General features: G+C 47.6%; 1 protein-coding gene across 5 annotated transcripts in view; it reads left to right on the plus strand.

The window, feature by feature from the left end:
* The window catches only part of LOC140398299 (CMP-N-acetylneuraminate-beta-galactosamide-alpha-2,3-sialyltransferase 4-like), a 189,815-nt gene that overhangs the window by 161,487 nt on the left and 6,927 nt on the right, over nucleotides 1-21,401 (plus strand). For 2 of the 5 annotated variants that reach the window (XM_072486825.1, XM_072486822.1), the window contains one exon: nucleotides 8,361-11,120. The exons of 1 other annotated variant lie outside the window; for it this stretch is intronic. In XM_072486825.1, coding sequence (XP_072342926.1) covers nucleotides 8,361-8,414 — 54 coding nt within the window. In that variant the 3' untranslated portion in view covers nucleotides 8,415-11,120. Of the gene's footprint in view, nucleotides 1-7,541; nucleotides 11,121-21,401 lie in introns of those variants that run through there. 2 more of the 5 variants (XM_072486821.1, XM_072486824.1) reach the window with 1 other exon arrangement.

Genomic DNA, 21,401 nt, shown 5'->3' on the forward strand with positions numbered 1-21,401 from the left:
GAAGGTGGAAGAGAGTATGTCCAGGATGCGTGGGGTCCTTAATTATGCTGGCTGCCTTTCTGAGGCAGCGGGAATTATAGATAGAGTCAATGGATGGGAGGCTGGTTTGCGTGATGGACTGGGCTACATTCACAACCTTTTGTAGTTTCCTGCGGTCTTGGGTAGAGCTGGCAAATAGTTGTACTTGTATTGGTGATGTTCCCCACACATGGACTCTAATACAGCAATTCCCATCTTCAGGAAGATGGATCCTCCAGCAAAATGGTGTAAGCATCCACTTGTAGCTGCTGGCACCATTTCTCTTGTTGGTGAACCCGCTCAGAAATCCCAGATCTTGAGTGGAGAGAAATGGCCTGAGGCGCTTCACAGACACATGAAGAAAAACTGTGTTTTGTTCTGTTTCCTTTGTAACATAAGCGGCTTCCTTGTGTTGCATTTGTCAAGGAAGGTCGAGACGTGTAAATAACTTCAACTCATTTATTTACGCTATGTACACTTTTATAACTTGAGTTCGACACTACTGCTAATCCTATTGTAGCTGCCTATACTGACTGACCAGCTGCTGTCTTCCACGTGGTGGGTGTGATAATGAGTCAGCCCTGGGCCTCTCCTCACTGACTGTCTCCACTGGCCAAAGGGGCTGATCATGTGTGTGGTGTCCTTTATGTATGGGTTGGTGTAATGCTCCCCTGTGGTCATGTCACCTCCTTGTGTATCGTGAATGTCCATTGGTCGCCTCCCATCTAACTTATCTATTGGCTGAGTGTGTGTGAGTGATGTTTCTGGTGCTCCCTCTAGTGTCTGTCTAGCTTACATGTATTTACAGTGATGCACATCACCACAAACTGTTGCTGAGGGAAGATTAGAAAGAGCTGACAAAACCTGGGTCGAAGGTAGGAGTTTTAAGGAGGGTTGTTAAAGGAAGAGAAGGAGGTGCAAAAATAGAGGGACTTTGAGAGCAAGATCCAGATTGTGGATTCTGGGAAGCTGCTGGTGAATGTCTATTGGCTGGGAAAACAATGGGACGTGGACAAGCTGAACAGAGTCTTTGGACAGGGGTGGTTCTAGGCTGGAGGACGTTACAAGGTTAGCGATGGGATATTTCGTGGAGGCACTAGGACATGAATTTTAAATTTGGGGCAATGGAGCTCCAGGAGGCAGAGTAGATCAAGGAGGCCAGAATTGCTTTTTTTTTGCAATTTAGCGTGGTCAATCCACCTGCCCTGCACATCTTTAGGTTGTAGGGGTGAGACCCATGCAGACTTGGTGAGAATGTGCAAACTCCAATGGACGGTGACCCAGGGCCGCGATTGAACCCGGGTCCTCAGCGTCCTGAGACAGCAGTGCTAACCAGTGCACCACTGTGCTGCTTTACGGAATCAGTGACTGGTCGATGGTGCAGAATAGGATATGGGCAGCTTTGGATGAGCGTTTGATGAACAACGTTGATGCAAGATGGTGAATGAAATCACACAGCATCATAGAATGAGAAAGCTCAAAGGGAAGCCATTTGGCCCATTGTGTCATAGATACTTGGATACATAGAAGATAGGAGCAGGAGGAGGCATTTTGACTGCGTTCCGATCATTTGGATCGATTTCTCCAATACTGGAGTTGTTTCCTGATCGCTGGTCGGTCCCTAAAAGTCCATTGGCCTTCCTTTGTCTTGGCTGCACCAGCTCTTGGAAAGGGCACCCTACCCAAGCACACACCTCCACCCTATCCCCATAACCCAGTAACCCCATCCAACACTAATGGCAATTTTGGACACTAAGGGCAATTTACCATGGCCAATCTACCTAACCTGCACATCTTTGGACTGTGGGAGGAAACTGGAGCACCCGGAGGAAACCCACGCACCCACGGGGAGGATATGCAGACTCCGCACAGACGGTGACCCAAGCCGGGAATCGAACCAGGGACCCTGGAGCTGTGAAGCAATTGTGCTACCCACAATGCTACCGTGCTGCCCCTGACTGAATTTCCCTTCAGTCTTTGCGGTTCTCAATTTTAAGTCGGGAAGTGGCCAACCCAGGTGGCTACAGTTGGGGCCCTAGTGGTGCAGTTGCTACCGAGCGGGCTCGCTCCCTGACGGTGCTGTGTGCATTGACAGATGATGGCTGCCAACGAAGGTGTTGTTCTGGCTGAACTTCTCAGCCCTGCAATCAAGATCGTCAAAGCCCAATTCCAGGAGTTGAGGGGTGTTTTTATGGAGGCGATGGAGACGCACGAGGCACTATTCATTATCCTCATTTAATAAGTTCATATAATATTGAATTAAATGTTGAATGTGGGATTTGTGCACAGTCTTAATCCTAAATATAGTTTGGGCCTTATAATGTCTGATGAGCCTTGTGGTGGAGTGGGGTGCTCTTTGTTATCTTTCCCCCCGTCTCACTTGTCAGGAAGATGAGCAGAGCCAAAGCAGGGAGAGAGTAGAGAAGGTTAGGGTGGGTCGGGTTAGTTCGTCCTCGTTATGATAGAGGGCAGCAACCTCCCCGGTTAGAAATAATTAGTTTGGGGTTTTTCTTTTAGTTTTGTGAATCCGTGCTATTAACCTTGTTGGGCTCAGGCAGACTGTGTGTTCTGTTCTGGGCCTGGACGGGCGTTGAATTGTGTCTCACACAACAGAGAAAGGGAGATAGTGTGAAAGTACAGCTGCCTATTATCAGGGGCTATACGGACGCTGAACCCATGACGTTACTAAAAGATATTGGCTGGGAGCTTACCAAAAAATGGCAAAGTGTCAGAACCAATGAAAGAAAACAGTGTTATTCCCACGTCGCTGGTGCGAAATCTCATGGAATCTTAAGCCTCTTAAGAAAAACACTTTTTTTCTTCAAATGAATCATGCTGTGCTCTTGGTGGCTTCCCGCTAATTCATGCGCCCCTGGATTACTGCAATTACTGGCAGTTCCTTTTAAACGCCTTCCCGTCAATCCAGAACACTTGTTCCAGACCCAATTGGGGGGGGGGGGCGGGTGGCAGCCAGGAAGCCGGTACTGTGTTTCTCGGAGAGAGCCCTGATGTGAGTGGATATCTTCTTTCATTTACACCTGTGAGGGTCCCTTACCTTGACGGGTAATCAGACGAGCAGGGAATTCTCGGACATAACCATAGAAGAAGCGTCACATCTGTCACCCGCACCCTCCACCAGCGCAGATACTCACACCTCTGTGGGATTAACTAGTGGGCAGGTTTCTAGTTCTTACTCACTGGTGAGCACCTCTCAGCTGATGATCCACAGCAGCTGGAGGCAGAGACATCCCAGCACTCGGAGGGTTACCGGAGGCCAGGACTCTTCTGAGTCTCTGGTCGATGACGTAACCTTGGGTCCAGTCATTCTAGGGTTACAGGAGTTGAAATGACAGAGTCGGGAACATCAGGAAAGGATGAAAGCATACCTCCTCGGACTGCAAGGCTGACTAGAGGAGTCTCATTGGCTTCTGTCCGAGGAGATGGGCCGTCACTCCAAAGAAACAAGGCCAACAATGAGAATAATCTTTAATAGTGTCACAAGTCGGCTTACATGAACACTACAATGAAGTTACTGTGAAAATCACCCTCTGCGAGTGTGGTATCCGCAGTGGAGACCTTGGTGCAGGACATGGGGGACACGGTAGCATAGTGGTTAGCACAGTTGCTTCTCAGCTCCAGGGTCCCAGGTTCGATTCCCGGCTTGGGTTGCCATCTGTGCGGAGTCTGCACGTTCTCCCCGTGTCTGCGTGGGTTTCTTCCGGGTGCTCCGGTTTCCTCCCACAGTCCAAAGATATGCAGGTTAGGTGAGTTGGCCATGCTATATTGCCCTTCGTGTCCAAAAAGGTTGGGTGGTGTTACTGGGTTACAGGGATAGGGTGGGGTGTGGGCTTAGGTAGGGTGCTCTTTCGAAAGAGCCGGTGCAGACTCGATGGGCCAAAGGACCTCCTTCTGCACTGTAAATTCTGTGATACTGTGATATCATGTGTTGTAATTCACCGACTGACCACCAGGAGTCTCACTAGTATATAAGTGAATGTAAAGTCAGGTGACCCCTCACACTGGATGGAGGAAGTAAAGGAAGAGAGCTTACATGTGTTTGCTGTTGTTCACCTGTTGTCTTGTATATAGTTTACCCCCAGTTAATGTTAATACATTGTTTAGAACTTTAACTACAAGTGTTCTTGAGAATATTACACCCTCCATGGCAGGGGATGGTCACTCCACGGTTCAGCTCACAACCTCCATGGCTGAAGGAATGAGATCCATGGTGCAGAGCTTCAACTGCATAGAGCAGGTGGTGGGAATCCACGAGCGATGTGGGACCGACGTGTCCAGCCATTGCCTTGACGCAGGCCTCTATTGTCGTGGTGGAGTGGGTGCAGTACTTCATCCTTAGTTTTTGTATTAATAATTGAAATGGGGAGCAACACAGTGCCGCAAGTGGTTAGCACGGTTGCCTCACGGCGCCAAGGTCGCAGGTTCGATCTCGGCTCTGGGTCACCGTCCACATGTGTGTAGTTTGCACATTTTCCCTGTGTTTGTGTGGGTTTCGCCCCCACAACCCAAAAGATGTGCAGGGTAGCGTGGATTGGCCACGCTAAATTGCCGCTTAATTGGAAAAAATGAATTGGATACTCAAAATTGTAAAAAATAATAATTTAAATGGTGACGGGGCTACGGGAGTAGCATGTGACTGGGAAGTCCTGGAGGGCCCCGCCACTGGTGAATATGGTATTGCCCTCTCGGTGATGCTACACCCACACCAAGTGATTATGAGGCTTATCGTAATCATGAGGGAGAATGGGTTAGGAGAAAGAAACACTCTCCCCTTGGCGTTGTCACGAAAAATCAAAGAGAGGAAGGGGAGAGAGGAAGGAGAGGGAGAGATAAATTAGAGAGAGGTTGTGTGTGCTGGAGGGGTTCCCTGAGTCAGGTGGATGAGTGGGTTGTGATGATACCAACTTTTAGAACCAACAGTTCATTGAATTAGTCTGGTGCCTCAGCAAGGATGCCACTGACATGTTTCCATTGCAGGAAACTCTAATCTAAGTGTCCCACATACCCTCTTCTTTCAACTGACTGCATGCTCTGTGCGTGATCTAATTGCAGTTTTGGAATGTTCCTGTTGTCAGTCCAGTTAGATTAAAAGCAAATTGAGGTTTGAGTCTGGTTCACAGGGGTAGTCAGAAAATGTGGCAAACTCTTCACAGGAGGGTACACTTACACCCAGTTTTACAGAACCTTGCAGCACCGGATAAGGTCATTCAGCCATCATGCCTGTAACACATCTGTAAAAGAGCTCCCAAATTAGACCAGTTGAGATACTCTTCCCAGCTGTCTCTCTGCAAGTGTTTCAATTTCTATGACCTATCCAATTTATTTTTGAAATATTGAATTGTCCCTTTTTGAAGGTGCTTTTACCACATTTTGAACCAGGGCATAATGACTCGCCGTGTAAGAAAAATTCCTCTCATCTCCACTTTGAATCTTTAGACAATTATGTTCAATCAGCTTCGTCTGGTCAACAATCCACTGACCAGTGGGAACAATTTCTCCTCCTTGACTCTTAACACCCCTGGTAATTTTGAACACCTCTATTCAATGTACCCTCTTTTTTCTGGTTTAACTTGTGTGCTGATCTATATTGGAAAGCTTCACTCTACTCTGGAATGATTCAGAAAGGTTTCTTCAAAACAACTTTATTTACACTATGATCAAATTTTCCAGCTGTTCATACCGCCGGGACCTTTCGACCCCACCAACGACAGACTCCCGCCATGGGATTCCTAGTGGGGGGGGGGGGGGGGGGGGGGGTTGGGTTCTATGGGAAATCCCATTGGCAGCAGAGGGACCAGAAGATGCCGCCGACCACCAATGACGAGCCGCCTCCTGTGGCCGGTAAGCACACCACGGGGAGACCAGGGAATCCCGCCCGATATAAATGATAAGCTATTGGGTAAATACATCGCTCTTGTGTGCAGCCCATTCCATCTTTCTAACAGAGCCTCTGGTACATCATTGATAATGTCACTGTTTTTAAAAAATAAATTTAGTGTACCCAATTCATTCTTTCAATTATGGGGCAATTAAGTGTGGCCAATCCACCTAGCCTGCACATCTTTGGGTTGTGGGGGCCAAACCCACACAAACACGGGGAGAATGTGCAAACTCCACACAGATAATGACCCAGAGCCGGGATCGAACCTGGGACTTCGGCGCCGTGAGGCAGCAGGGCTAACCCACTACGCCACCATGCTGCCCGCTAATGTCACTGTTAACATCACCACCTCATTGCCATAAGTAGTAACCCAGGAAACGACAATCTCTGCTCCAATGTAGAACAAAGCCAGCTTCTCCAGTCTCTCCACATGACTGAAATTCCTAATTCCTGAGGTCCTTTGACAAATCTCCTCTTCAGCCTCTTTAAGGCCTTCACACCCTTCTGAAAATATGGTACCTAAAATGATAATATTGCAGCTGGGGGCTAACCGGTGATTTATAAAGTTTTGGAATATCACAGCTGCTTTGTTTTCTCAGCCAAGGGGATACTTTTATTCCTCTGATTCCTGATGGTACCTAGATCCTAGTTTTCTTCAGGTTTTTGTTACAACCCCCCTGGGCTAGAACAGGGTTAATTCCAGCCTCACTTGACCCAGTGTCGCAACACAATTGAAATTAACAAATAGTTCTTTGAAAAACACCCATGTCCTTGGCCCTTAGCTGCCCAATAACTACAGTCACCAGGTTTGTAAATGTAAATACAATTAAGTTTATTACTAACAATAACTATAATTAAATAAGCAGCATACACAACAGGTTAACTATTATCCAATTCCTAAACCTCTCCCTCACTTAAACTCTACGCACACACACACACACATATGTCAGACAAACACAGAGGGGAGAAGAGGGGGATAAAATAATAAATAAAAGAGATCAAAGTCTTTTTTTCAGTGGTTGTCTTAAAACAGACATTCCTTCTCTTCAATCTAGGCTCTGAATTTGAGGTTTTTGTTGTAGACTCATGCAGATTCTGTGTACAGCAATACAATTTTTCTTCCTTCAATCAAGGCTGCTTTCAATCTGTAATGATTTACACTGCAGATTCATTCAGATCTCTGCAGTTTCAGAAATACATCTGCTTTACAGCTCTTTTAGAACAAATCAAGGAAGAGAGACTCACACAGCTTCTTTCCTCTGAGTGTGCAGGACTCAACCTGCTTCCACTGGCCCCCTGAAAATCATCCCACTCAGGCAGGACCAAATCACTGCCTGTTACCAGCAGAATACGGCTTTTTGGCCAATTCATTGGCTAACATTCAACTAAACGAACTGAATCCCACCGATCTCTCGGGTGCCAAAAAGTCTGGTTTCTGCTGTCCGAAGGCCAGCATGATGTATTATGTTGTAACTTTTGAGCTCCTCAAAGTGATAGCAGCAAAAATAAAGGGGGGAAAAGTGAATCAATGGGAAGGGCCCTTGCACTTTGTACATTTGTCATTCGTCACTTGTACTTTGAAGCTGTGGCCAACTTAATGATTCTGATTACTTTTGCTTTTCAGTCAACTGTGCACAACATCACCCATGAAGATGTGTTTTTAAAGAAGCTCAGGAATGCTGGAATTATCAAATACCTCACTTAACCACAGTGATCATCTTTACATTTTTGCGATGAAATGCTTTCAGCCAAGCTTCTGAGAATTTACTTTACTTGTATCTATTCCTTCCCTCCAACGCGCTCAGAATCACAACACTCTGTGCCTTTCATTGCCACCCTGCATATCCCTGTTTCTGCTTCAGTCTGGTGGAGGGTGTCTGGATAGTGTGCTAACCTCTCTACAGTGAAGTAAATGGAGGAAAGCTAATAGATGGTGGGGCTGTGCCAATGTTCAGACAGTGTGAATGATGAGGCTATGTTATCAAGGCACAGGATGGTCTGTATAATTTTGTGCAGGGCGTTAATGACGTTTTCTCACATTATGGGAACTGATGGACCCATCACTTTTAACACGATTCAGTTCATTGTTTTGCAACAGGGGAAGTGGCAATGAAACCCCCGCTCTGACTATTGATCGCTATTTTCTGACTGGTTGGAGGGCAATGTGACCCACATCGGGCAGTGGAAAATCCACCTTCAGGTCTAAAATGGAAAGATGATACATAGGACTGGGGAATGGGAGAGAGGTGAATGGGCTGGGGAAATTGTAATGGATAATGAGGTGTGGGGGAGTTAGAGGGAGGTGCGTAGGAATGGGAATTAAGACACTATAGGTGGAGGGAGAAGGTTATCTATCCTTTAACTGTTGTTGATCTGTTCCTCCTCTTGATTTCACTTTCCAAGAAGTTCACAAATAGTTTTGTTTCTCTCCCTCTTCCAACAGCTGTTGGCTTCTCTCAATGGTGATGGGCATTTTCACTGGATTGTGGGTTCCTGAGTCTTAGCCCAGTGACAAATACTGAAATATATATCAGGCCCTAAAAAGAAGACAGGTGCTGTTCTCACAACAATTACTTGGGCAATTAAAAGATATCTTAGGCATCGCATCCTGAAAATATGAACACGGAAGAGCAACAAATGTGCAATAAAGAACAATTTTGATAGCTGAAGGAATGATTACATAGTAGAGCATTCAATTCTGAATGCTCATGGTGCAATATTACAATGTAGTCGTACTGCAGAAGAAACAGGTTAACAATAATATTTCACAGTGGCAATGGAAAATAAAACTCAATGGCTGGAAATCACTGTTCATGCTGATGGTGGAGTCCCATCTGGGGTGAGGGTGCAGCACCAGTGGGGCCTGAGGTCCCAATGGTATGAAAAGCCAGAGAATTCCAGCCAATAAGAAACCTCATTGACAGCGGCAGGTCCAGAAGATCCCACCACAGGCAAATGGCGCCCCACCACCCCTTCACGAGAAGCACGCAGCGGGAAGGGCAGAGATTCCCGGCCATGATGTAAACATAGAACATAGAACATACAGTGCAGAAGGAGGCCATTCAGCCCATCGAGTCTGCCCTCACTTCCACCCTATCCCAATAACCCCTCCTAACCTTTTTTGGTCACTAAGGGCAATTTATCATGTCCAATCCACCTAATCTGCATGCCTTTGGACTGCGGGAGGAAACCCACACAGACACGGGGAGAACATGCAGACTCCGCACAGACAGTGACCCAGCGGGGAATCGAACCTGGGACCCTGGCGCTGTGAAGCCACCGTGCTAATCACTTGTGTTTCCATGCTGCAAACAATTGGAGCGACATTCTCTGGCTGCCCCGCATCATGTTTATCGGCAGCGGGAGGCGGCTTGCCATTGGCCAGCAGCGGGATCTTTTGGTACCGCCTCTGCCAATGGGATTTCCCATTGAACCCACCCCACGTCGCTGGGAAACACGCGGCAGGCATCTGAGTCGGCAAGACTGCAAGATCGCACTAGCATAAACAGAGTCGGCAAGACTGCAAGATCGCACTAGCATAAACAGCCAGAAGCCCTCGCCCTTGGACTCAGGTGATTAAAAGCTCCATCTGAATGTTTATTTAATCTTCAGAAGGAAGGAATGTTTCCAGACTGTCAGGTAAAAGAAGCCTAACTCATTTAATTGGCAAATCAGTGAACTGTAGTCAAGATAAAAAGAAAGACCGTCAATACTGTTCCCCAGGAGGGTGACACCTACTCCTGGAGCAGATTACTGGTTTACATATGGGACTCCTGTACTTTTAAATTGTAGATTAGTGAGCTAGTACGGTCTTAAAGGACCAAATGGTCCACGCTGATGTCAAGAGCTCTTTGTAACTCACTCCAGTTAATGAAAACCTCATGCAATGCCTCCTTCTCAGGTGAAAGCATTTCTTTAACCTCAGTAATTTGAGATTGTGTGCAGTACCTGTGCAATTTTAACTCTGAAGAATCAGTCGCTGATGGTTGAACAAATGAAGAAAGTGCTGGAACTGAACATTGACAGTCTGATGTGAAACTGCAGGTTCGATGTCTTGAGCTTCAACAAAAAAATAACTTGTGCCAGGGCATTTGTGATAAATATGTGAACATTTTCCATGAAGAATATTGTCCTCTCAGTGACTCCCAGAAAGGGAGAGATCCACTTTGAGCCTCATTGTTTCTCCAATGTGGCCCCATTGCCAGGATTACTCCTTCATTTGTGAATCTGATAGAATGCAAGGCGATATCTCGGAGTCATTTGGAGAGGTGCTTTCTCTAGAACGTTCACTGACAGGGGCCTTACCACCTAGCCCCCAAACATTTCAATCCACCTGTCCCCAATCAGGTTTCTATGGAGCCAGCGGATTTTGATCATTGTTCTTGGAATCCCTGTTTGAAACGAGCACAGAAAGAGCAGCTGGATTTAGATAGAATGAAATATGCACATTTTGAAGAGCCAAGCATTGAGGCCAACACTTGGGAACATGGCCACATCATCAATATTACATGTATATAGCAGATTGCACTAACACTTTGAATAATAGTTGTCGATCAGGGAATAAGACAAGTAACTAGCCTCCACTGACTTCCTACAGTCCTATTGTCCAGTACAATGGTAAGAGCACAAAATCTGCTAAATACTAAATACAAAATACTAGAAAGCAGTTTGATCAGACAGAGTGGAGGGTGACTGATGTGGGAAGTGAAGAAAATGTCATTATGGTGCATTAAAGGACATTCTTCTGATATTGGAATGAGAAATATATCTGGGACAAGTATTGGAAAGGCTCTCTGTATCCTTGTCCAGCACTACACCCTTTACAGAACTTTGTGTCATCCCCGCACCCTTCTCCTCACCATTGGCAACCACGTCTTCAAACTTCTCATCTCCAAGCTCATCAACTCCCTCAAAAATCTGCCCTCTACCTCATAAAGAACTTCCTTAAAACTTGAATAAACCTTTCAGCCACTGGCCATCATGTCTTCTTACGTGGTTCAGTGTCAATATTTGTGAAATGTCTTGGAATGTTTTATTAAGTTATAGATACCGTGTAAAAGCGAGTTATTGTTACAGGTGGTTTTGTGCACACAACACATTCTTGTTACATGGGTTGAACCGGGAATCTTTACTGCAATCTCGATGTACTATTTAAAATACCAATAAATGTTTGTTCTGTGGGTCATTCACTCATTTTAATTAATACTGGACATAGTTCAGATCTTACAATCCCAACAATTCCGTCCAAAAAACAGCTTATGTGGAAATCAGCACTCTGCCAATTTGTGCAAATAACGTTAAGCCAGCAATGTAAAACTCATTTGTTGTTGCTTTCAGGAGGTTAGGACGCAAATGCATGTTTTGAATGTGTCAGGAAACGTAAAGTGATTATGACCTAAACATACACTCGCGACAGCATTGCTACAGCATTGCTACAGTTCGCTGTTACAGTTAAGTTACTTCCAGTCTTAGTCATGGAGAGACAAACTATCTACTGGAGAGGCAACTGCAGTGAATTAATTAGGTAACTGCTTTCTCTGCAGCCAGCAATGCAGAGTACTCCCTGTCGAATTTCAGCTGTTATAAATACGTCCTGCTAAGAGCACAAAGTTAGCAAACAGAAAGACAGCAGCTCGTCACTGAGGGCAGCTAGACACAAAGGGCGGGATGTTCCAGCCCCCAACCCACCCACACCGGAGGGAAGGCCGGAGAATCCCACTCAAAGTGGTCAGGTAGGAATTTGGGGGGCGATTCTCCGAGTCCCGTGCCGGGCCGGAGAATCGCCGCAACCGTGCCACGACGCCCCGACGCCGGCACGCGATTCTCCGAGGTGCGGAGAAACGGCGTCCTTTGCGCCGGCGCGTTTGACGTGGTGCCAGCTGAGGGCCGCTGGAATTGGCGGGGCTGCCAATTCTCCGGACAGATGGGCCGAGTGGCCGCGCGGATACGACAGAGTCGTGCCGGCACCGTCCACCCCTGGTCGCTGCCGCCAGGAACTCTGCGCGAAGGGCCGGGGGGCGGCCTGTGGGGCAGGGAAAAGGGATTCTTCACCGGGGGGGGGGGGGGGGCTGCGATGGGGTCTGGCCAGCGGTCGGGGCCCACCAATCGGTGGGCCGGCCTCTCCCCCCCCAGGCCTACATTGTTGCGCGGCCAGCCCCTGAACCCCGACGCCATGTTGAGTCGGGGCCGGCGTGCAGAAGAAGTCCCCTGCGCATGCGCAGGTTGGCGCGGCCTAACTGCGCATGCGCGGGTTGGTGCGTCGTGTGTGCGTGGGTTTCCTCCGGGTGCTCCGGTTTCCTCCCACAGTCCAAAGATATGCAGGTTAGGTGGATTGGACATGGTAAATTGCCCTTAGTGTCCAAAATTGGGGTTACTGGGTTATGGGGATAGGGTGGAGGTATGGGCTTGGGTAGGGTGCTCTTTCCAAGGGCCGGTGCAGACTCGATGGACCGAATGGCCTCCTTCCGCACTGTAAATTCTACGAAAGTCTCCCCTCAACCTCCTCTGTTCTAAGAAAAACAACCCTAGCCTACCCAGTCTCTCCTCATTGTTGAAATTTTCAAGCCCTGGCAACATTCTTGTAAATCTCCTCTGTACTCTCGCCAGAGAAATTATGCCCTTCCTGTAATGCTGTGACCAAAACTGTACACAGAACTCCAGCTGTGGCTTAAGCAATGTTTTATACAGGTCCAGCCCTACATCCCTGATTTTGTAAAAAGGTAAAGTCACCAAAATCCCTGATGACCATTCCCTTTGCGGGGGAGAGCAGACTGGTAGGTAGTGTTTAACCTGAGTATCACCACACGTCAGACAAGGGGCAGGGTTTAATAATAATAATCTTTATTGTCACAAGTAGGCTAACATTGCAATGAAGTTACTGTGTAAAGCCCCTGAATAACCTCAGCTGGTATGGGAATTGGACCCACGCTGCTGGCCTCACTCATCATCATGAACCAGTTATCTAGCCAAGTGAGGTAAACCCACTCAAGCAAACTATTAATATAATTCTGGAGTCAACATGTATCCTCTTCACCATCAACATCAAGGCCGATTTTGGTGTCATCTGCAAATTTCCGAATCATGCATCTAATATTTAAATCTAAATCATTAATATGTACAACAAACCTGAGGCCATCGTTTTAGGATAAAGGGTGGCAGATTTAAAACAGAAATAAGGAGGAATTACTTCACTCAAAGGAATTCTCTGCCCCAGTGTGCAATGGACACCGGAATACTAAACAAATTTAGGGAGGAGAGTAATACATTATTATTTAGTAGCAGGATAAAGGGAGGGGGCAGGAAGGTGGAGATGAGATCAGCCGTGATTGTATTGATTGGCAGAGCAGGCTCGAAGGGCTGGATGGTCTACTCCTGTTCCAAGTTGATATCCTTATTAAAAAGCAAGGGGTGCATCAGTGAGCCCTGTGGAATGCCACTGGAAATCGTTGTCCAATTACAAAAACATCCATTGAACATTACAACTCGTTATGTATCACTGAGCCATTTTGGTATCTAACTCACCACAATCGCCTGTGTCCCATGGCCTTTTACTTTTCTGACCAGTCTACCGTGTGGGACCTTGTCAAATACTTTCCTAAAATCCATGTAGACCACATCCACAGCAGGAACCTGTGGTGGTTAGTAAGTTTGCAGATGACACCAAGATTGGTGGCATAGTGGATAGTGAAGAAGTTTATATATGATTGCAACTGGATCTTGACGAATTGGGCCAGTGGGCTGATGAATGGCAGATGGAGTTTAATTTGGAACAATGTGAGGTAATACATTTTGGTAGATCAAATCAGGGCAGGACCTATGCAGTTAATGGTAGGGAGTTGGGGAGAGTTACAGAACAAAGAGATCTAGGGGTGCAGGTTCATAGCTCCTTGAAGGTGGAGTCGCAGGTGGACAGGGTGGTGAAGAAGGCATTCAGCATGCTAGGTTTTATTGGTCAGAATATTGAATAGAGGCGTTGGGACATCTTGTTGAAGTTGTACAAGACATTAGTCAGACCTCACATGGAATACTGTGTTCAGTTCTGGTCACCCTATTATAGGAAGGATATCGTTAAGCTGGAAAGAGTGCAGAAGAGATTTACGAGGATGCTACCAGGACTTGATGGTCTGAGTTATAAGGGGAGGCTGGATAGGCTGGGACTTTTTTTCCCTAGCGTGTAGAAGGCTGAGGGGTGATCTTATAGAGGTCTATAAAATAATGAGGAGTATAGAGAAGGTAGATAGTCAACATCTTTTCCCCAAAGTAGAGGAGTCTAGAACTAGAGGGCACAGGTTTAAGGTGAGAGGGGAGAGATACAAAAGAGACCAGAGTGGTGGTGAGCATCTGGAACGGACTGCCAGAGGCAGCGGTACCACCATGGGGCCTCCAAAAGTGCGATTCTATGAGCAGAGTGTGGACATGGCCCCACAAAGAACAAGGCTGGTGTTGCCAAATCTAGATCCCCCTGGTTATCTGGTTATGCCAGAATATAGAACAGTACTGCACAGAACAGGTCCTTCGGCCGAGGTGGGTACAATCTTTTACTTTAAAAAAGTTAGACAGTTACATGGGCATGGTTGGTAGAGAGGGATATGGGCCAAATGCGGGCAAGTGGGACTAGCTTAGTGATAGAAACTGGGCGGCATGGATAAGCTGGGCTGAAGAGCCTGTTTCTATGCTGTAAACATCTATGACTCTACCCTCATCAATCCACATTGTGATTTCGTCAAAAAATTCAATTAATTTAGTAACACGACTTTCGCTTAGCAAAACTATGCTGACTATCCCTGATTGATCCTTACCTTACTAAGAGATAGGTTATCCTGGCTCTCATAACTGATTCCAATAATTTGCCCACCACAGAAAGCAGACAAACTGGTCTATAATTATTTGACCTATCCCCTTTTAAACAATGGTCCAACGTTCACAGACCACCAATCCTCTGGTAACTCATCTGTATATATTGAGGATTGGGAAATGATTCTCAGGGCATTTGTTATTTCCTCCTTGGCTTCCTTCAACAGTCTGAGATAAAATCCATCCAGACCTGGTGATTTATTCACCTTCAAGGATGTCAGTCTCCCCAGGGCTTCCTCTCTCGCTATGTTTATTGTGTAATATTTCACACTCCTCCTCATTAACTGGAATATCTGCATCCTCCCTCTCCTTCTGTAGATCTGTAGAGGGACAGGTAGTGTTGAGGAAGCAAGGGGGCTGCAGAAGGACTTGGACAAGCTGGGAGAGTGGGCAATGAAGTGGCAAATTAAGTACAATGTGGAAAAGTGTGAGGTTATGCACTTTGGAAGGAGGAATTTAGGCATTGAATATTTTCTAAATGGGGAAATGCTTAGGAGATCAGAAGCACAAAGGGACTTGGGAGTCCGTGTTCACGATTCTCTTATGGTTAATGTGCAGGTTCAGTCAGCAGTTAAGAAGGCAAATGCAATGTTAGCATTCATGTCAAGAGGGCTAGAATACAAGACCAAGGATGTAATTCTGAGGCTGTATAAGGCTCTGGTCAGACCCCATTTGGAGTATTGTGAGCAGTTTTGGGCCCCATGTCTAAGGAAGGATGTGCTGGCCTTGGAAAGGGTCCAGAGGAGGTTAACAAGAATGATCCCTGGAATGAAGAACTTGTCGCATGAGGAACAGCTGAGGGCTCTGGGTCTGTACTCGTTGCAGTTTAGAAGGATGAGGGGGGATCTCATTGAAACTTACAGGATACTGCGAAGCCTGGATGGAGTGGATGTGGAGAGGATGTTTCCACTTGTAGGAAAAACTAGAACCAGAGGACACCATCTCAGTCTAAAGTAACGATCCTTTAAAACAGAGATGAGGAGGAATTTCTTCAGTCAGAAGGTGGTGAATCGGTGGAACTCTTTGCCGCATGAGGCTGTGGAGGCCAAATCACTGAGTGTCTTTAAGGCAGAGATAGATAGGTTCTTGATTAATAAGGGGATCAAGGGTTATGGGGAAAAGGCAGGAGAATGGGGATTGAATGGCCATGATTGAATGGTGGAGCAGACTCGATGGGCTGAGTGGCCTAATTCTGCTCCTATGTCTTATGGTCTTTGTGAAGACAGAGACAAAATAATCATTAAAAATTAATCTGACATCCTCAACGTCAACGGTTACGTTGTACATCCCTGATTTTTTTTTACTAAACCTTTGTACTTTCTGTCCTCTAGGCTTTGTAACATATTCATTTATCAAATGACTGTCAATGAGTTTCTTTTTCTGCTTTATCAAACCCTGTATGCTTCCAGATAACCAGGGGGATCTAGATTTGGCAACACCAGCCTTGTTCTTTGTGGGGCCATGACCACACTCTGCTTGTAGAATCGCACTTTTGAATGCCTCCGGCTGGTCAGTCACTAATTTTCCTTCAAGTAGATGTAATGCCCTGTAAGAATTTTCTATGTCTCAAACAAGTAATCATTCTTCAAAACTCATGTGAATTACAGGTACAGTCCCCTCAAATATTTCCTCATAGAACAGTCCTCTCATCCGAGGGATCAATCTGGGGCTGGCACTACCTCTATGGCAAATTTATCCTTCCTGAGGGCAAGGGAGCAAGGTAGCAAAGAGGGAAATGGTAATCAGAGTGTGGTAGGAAGGGACAAAGTATACAAACTAAGAGTGTGCCAGCCAATAAGGTTAACATAGAACAGTACAGCACAGAACAGGCCCTTCGGCCCTCGATGTTGTGCCGAGGTTAAAATAGGAAAAAGACAGAATTAAAGGAACCGTATCTGAGAACGCAAGCTGAATTCGCCACAAGGTAGATTACTTGACGGCACAAATAGAAGTAACCGGGTCTTCACAATTTTGGAAGGGGGCGGCACGGTGGCACAGTGGTTAGCACTGCTGCAGCACAGCTCCAGGGATCCGGGCTCAATTCCGACCTCGGGTGACTGTGTGTGTGGAGTTTGCACTTTCTCCCCGTGTCCGCATGGATTTCCTCCGGGTGCTCCGAATGGCCTATTTCTACACTGTAGTGATTCTATGACTGTTTGCACTTTCTCCCTGTGTCTGTGTGGGTTTCCTCCGAGTGGCTCTGGTTTCCTCCCCCAGTCCAAAGATGTGCACGTTATTTGGATTGGCCGTGCTACAAAATTGCCCCTTAGATGTGTAGGTTATGGGGATAAGGCTGGGGGGGAGTGGGCCGAGGTCGGGTGCTCTTTCAGAGGGTTGGTGTAACCTCGGTGGTCCGAACATCCTCTTTCTGTACTGCATGAATTCTGTGGATTCTATGAAAGGCAAAAAGGAAAAGGAGGCGAGCAGCACGGTTAATAAAGGATGAGATCAGCACATTAGTGAGAAAGAATCTTAAATCAGAATATCAAGGTGTAGAATTAGTTTGCGTGGGGCTAAGAAATACCAAGGGGCAGCAAACAATGCTGGAGTCTACCACCACTGTTCGGTAGCCAATAATAAAGGGCATGGTATAAATCAGGAAATTAGAGGTGCGTGTAACAAGGGCCATACAGTAACCGTGGAGAATTTAAAACCACATATAGAACGGGTAAACATACAAAGTGATGCGGGTGGCACGGTAGCACAGTGGTTAGCACTGTTGCTTCACAGCGCCAGGGTCCCAGGTTCGATTCACGGCTTGGCTCACTGTCTGTGCGGAGTCTGCACGTTCTCCCCGTGGCTGCGTGGGTTTCCTCCGGGTGCTATGGTTTCCCCCCACATGTCCCGAAAGGTGAATTGGCCATTCTGAATTCTCCCTCTGTGCACCCAAACGGAATGTGGCGACTAGGGGCTTTTCACAGTAACTTCATTGCAGTGTTAATGCAAGCCTACTTGTGACAATAAATATTATTATTATCTGATTAGTCGTAAGTCCGAAGTTTGGTCAAATTTCAAAACAAGCAAAGAAGAAAATATTAATGCAGATAGCAGGTGTTTCTACCAGTATTTAGAAATAGTAACTGAAGAGTGAGTCTGGGGAATTGATAATGGAAAACAAGGAGATGACAAAGGTGTTGAACAGGAATTTTGTGTCTGTCTTCACTGCAGAAACTTCTCAAAGATACTTGAAAAATCAAGTTGTGAATGGGAGGAAGGAGCTTAAAACAATTATCATCACTTGAGAAAAGCTGCTGGGAAATCCATCTATTCGGGGTGATTTAATGGCTGCCATGTGCTAGAGCAGGAGCACAATGGGCCCACGTGGCCACCCGTGTTATAATTGAGCGGTGCATCAGACTCCTCAAAATGCAGTACTGATGCCTCAACCGTTCTGGTGGTGTACTGCAGTACACCTCCCGGAGGGTCACCCGCTTTTTGGTGGTCTGATGTGCCGTCCACAACCTGACACATCAGGGGGGCAACATGCTGGAGGTGGTGGGGTAGGAACATGTGGCCACCTCTGAGGATGAGGAGGACGAGTTGGTGCCGGACCAGCAGGGGCTGGAGGACGAACCCAGGGAGGACCCGCAGGACCAGATGGAGGATGGAGGACAGGCGGCACCAGCGAGGGTGCGGCAATCCCAGAGGGCCACGGAGGCCCTCAGCCTCACCCGCTTCACATAGGACGTGGCCTCATCCATCACTCCCCTCTTCCCCTTCCCCATCCAAACCCCCACCTCCGCCCATCCATCAGCCTTCCATCTCCCCTCTCCCTTCTCCTTCCCCCCCCTATTCCCTTCCCCCCCCCCACCCTGTTCCATCCACCCAGGACTGTGTAACATCAATCCAGGATGATGGAACTGTGTCATCACTGTCAGCAGGTCACTGTCGGGAGCAAGGGGGTGATGATAACCCATTGAGAACCAAGCGGTGATGCTCCTCAATCTATGCCATAGTCCCACGCCTGCCTGTCTGCTGAGGAAAATCTAAGACTTTCCTCCTCTCTATTTACCACAGCATCAAGTTTGGTGTCATCTGCAAACTTACTGATCGTAACCCCATATTTCCACCTGGATCATTAATGTACATTATGAACAGTAAGGGACCCAGCACTGATCCCTGTGGTACACCACAGGCTTCCAGTCACAAAAACAACCTTTGGCCAACACCCTCTGCTGCCTGCCATTAATCCAATTTTGGATCCAATTTGCCAAATTACACTGCATCCCGTGAGTTTGTACCTTCTTGATCAGCCTCGCATGTGGGACCTTGTCAAAAGCCCAGTGAAATCCACGGAGACTACATCAACTGGACTGTCCTCATCTACACACCTACTCACCTCTCAAAAAATGTAATCAAATTTGTTTGACATGATCGCCCCTTCACAAAGCCATGCTGACTTTCCTTGATTAATCCTTGCCTCCCCAAGTGGGGAGAGCCCCTGCAATCTCCTCTCTTGCCTCACGCAGCATCTTAGGAATCATCTCATCTGGGCCTGGCAATTTATCCACTTTTAATCCCGCTAAAGCTGCTCATACCTCTTCCATTTTATTGCTAATCTGTTCTTATATATAACAGTTCTCCCTCCCTGCTTTCTATTGTTATGACACCCTGGGCTAGTGCATGGTCAATTCCAGCCCCACTTGACCCTGAGTCACAACAACAGTGAAATTAGATTTATTTAAATATCCAAGTCTTTGGTTGCGTTAGATAAACTACATTCACCAACTTTTCAATCATTATGTGCATTTCAATCACTCAAGTGTGTGGTTGGAATGCACATTCTTTGATGTGGTTGATGTTTGTAAACATTGGGGTTTCAGCACTTAGTCATTCATCCATGAAGGAGGTGAATGAATCAAGGCTGCAGCTGTTTTGCAGAAGCTGTCAATCACAGCCCACTATTAGAAATGAATGAATGGCTTGCAGCTAATGGATCTGACAGGCTGAAACACAGGCCACAGCTGTTCTCTTTCCAGGAATGGACACTTGGAGCTTCCAGGTAAATGTTCCAGCTCTAATTTATTTCACTGCCCCTGTCTGGACTGCTCTCCAGCTTCTAAACAAGAGTCTTTTTTCTGGGGTGTGGAGGGGTCTTTGTGGGGGTTCCCCTCAGTCAGGGGGTCCCTGTGAGGGTCCCTATAGTTAGGGGGTCTCTGCGGGGTGTCCCTTTAGTTAGGGGATCTCTATGAGGGGTTCCTTCAGTTAGGAGGTCCTCCCTATTCAGGGAGTCTCTGTGGGAGGTCCCTTTAGTTAGGAGGTCTCTGTCAGGGGTTCCTTCAGTCAGGAGGTCCTTGCGGGGGTCTCCCTATTCAGGAGGTTCCTGGGGGAGTCTCCATGTTAAGAGAGTCCCTGGGAGGGTCTCCCTGTTAAGGAGGTTCCTGGAGGGGGTGTTCTCCCTGGTTAGAGTGTCCCTGGGGAGCTGGGTCGGGTCACCCCCCTCCACTTGGGGTAAGAGGGGACACCCAGGCAATCTGAGGTGGGGGGCCTATTTGCAGTGTCAGGGATGGGAGTGGGTGGCTGATTTACGGTGCATGCAGGAGGGGGTAGCCGGCTGTGGGACTTGGCTATCAGGTCGCCCGCTCGAAATGGCAGCCCGATAGCGGGATTCCTTCGGGAATTCCTTCTATTCCTCACCATGAATTAATTTGTATGGCAAGGGATACAGAATTGCTTCCTGATCTGTGCTCCCAAGGGCAAAGTAAATCGGTTGCAATTCCCCTCCGGCAGGAGAACATAGGGCGCGATTCTCCGCTTGCCGACGCTGAAATCGGGAAATGCGAATGGGCGGAGTATAGCTTCCGCGCCAAAATCAGGGTAGATGCCGGTTTGACGCTAAACCGGGATGATCTGGCACCTGAAAATGGCGTAAATGCATCGCCCGCCGTGCGGGGTTAAAGTACAGTAGGCATTTCATTAGCAGGCCTGACACCCTCCTATTCTCCGGGGCCTCCGAGATTCACCGCCTCCAATGGGCGGAGTTCCCGTCGGCGTGGTTCACTTATGGTTTCAAAAAGCATGAACCTGGCGCCCTGGCTGCTGAGCAAGAGAGAGGAGGGAGGAAATGGCGTGGAGTGACTGCGGGCTGCCGGCCCGGACACAGGCCGTGCTAGCTGGGATGGAGGGGGATCCCCTTCCAGGGCCGGGAAAGCTGAGAGGTGGAACAGGCCGAGCAGCCGGAGTGCCCCCCCATAGGACTGGGGCGGTGCCCAAGCAGCGACCGCTATTACGGCGGCCATCTAACACGGCCCCTGGTTCTACACAGTGACACCGGCTATATGGGTGCGCCCCACTACAGCGCACTCCCACCTCCCCAAAACACCCCACCCAACCGGCCGTCCCCCATCAGGGGACCACCAGGGCCACACCGAAGGCAGCCCCCAGTGAGGGTAGTGCCAGCCAAAACTGCCCCTGGCTGTAGGGACGGGTGTCAGGACCAGGAGCACCATCGGTGCCAGATACCGACAGGGCAGGGGTGCGGGAGTGGGGGGGGGGACAGGTGTGGGCGGGTTCCGCAGTGCCAACTGTGGCCACCATGTAGCCCATGGAACCTGGTTGGACATGGGCGTATGCATCATACTAAAATGTTGGCCTTCCATCCCCTGCAGACAATGACGTTTGGCGTTCAACC

The sequence above is a fragment of the Scyliorhinus torazame genome, chromosome 21 (genome assembly GCF_047496885.1).
Source record: "Scyliorhinus torazame isolate Kashiwa2021f chromosome 21, sScyTor2.1, whole genome shotgun sequence".
NCBI lineage: Eukaryota > Metazoa > Chordata > Chondrichthyes > Carcharhiniformes > Scyliorhinidae > Scyliorhinus > Scyliorhinus torazame.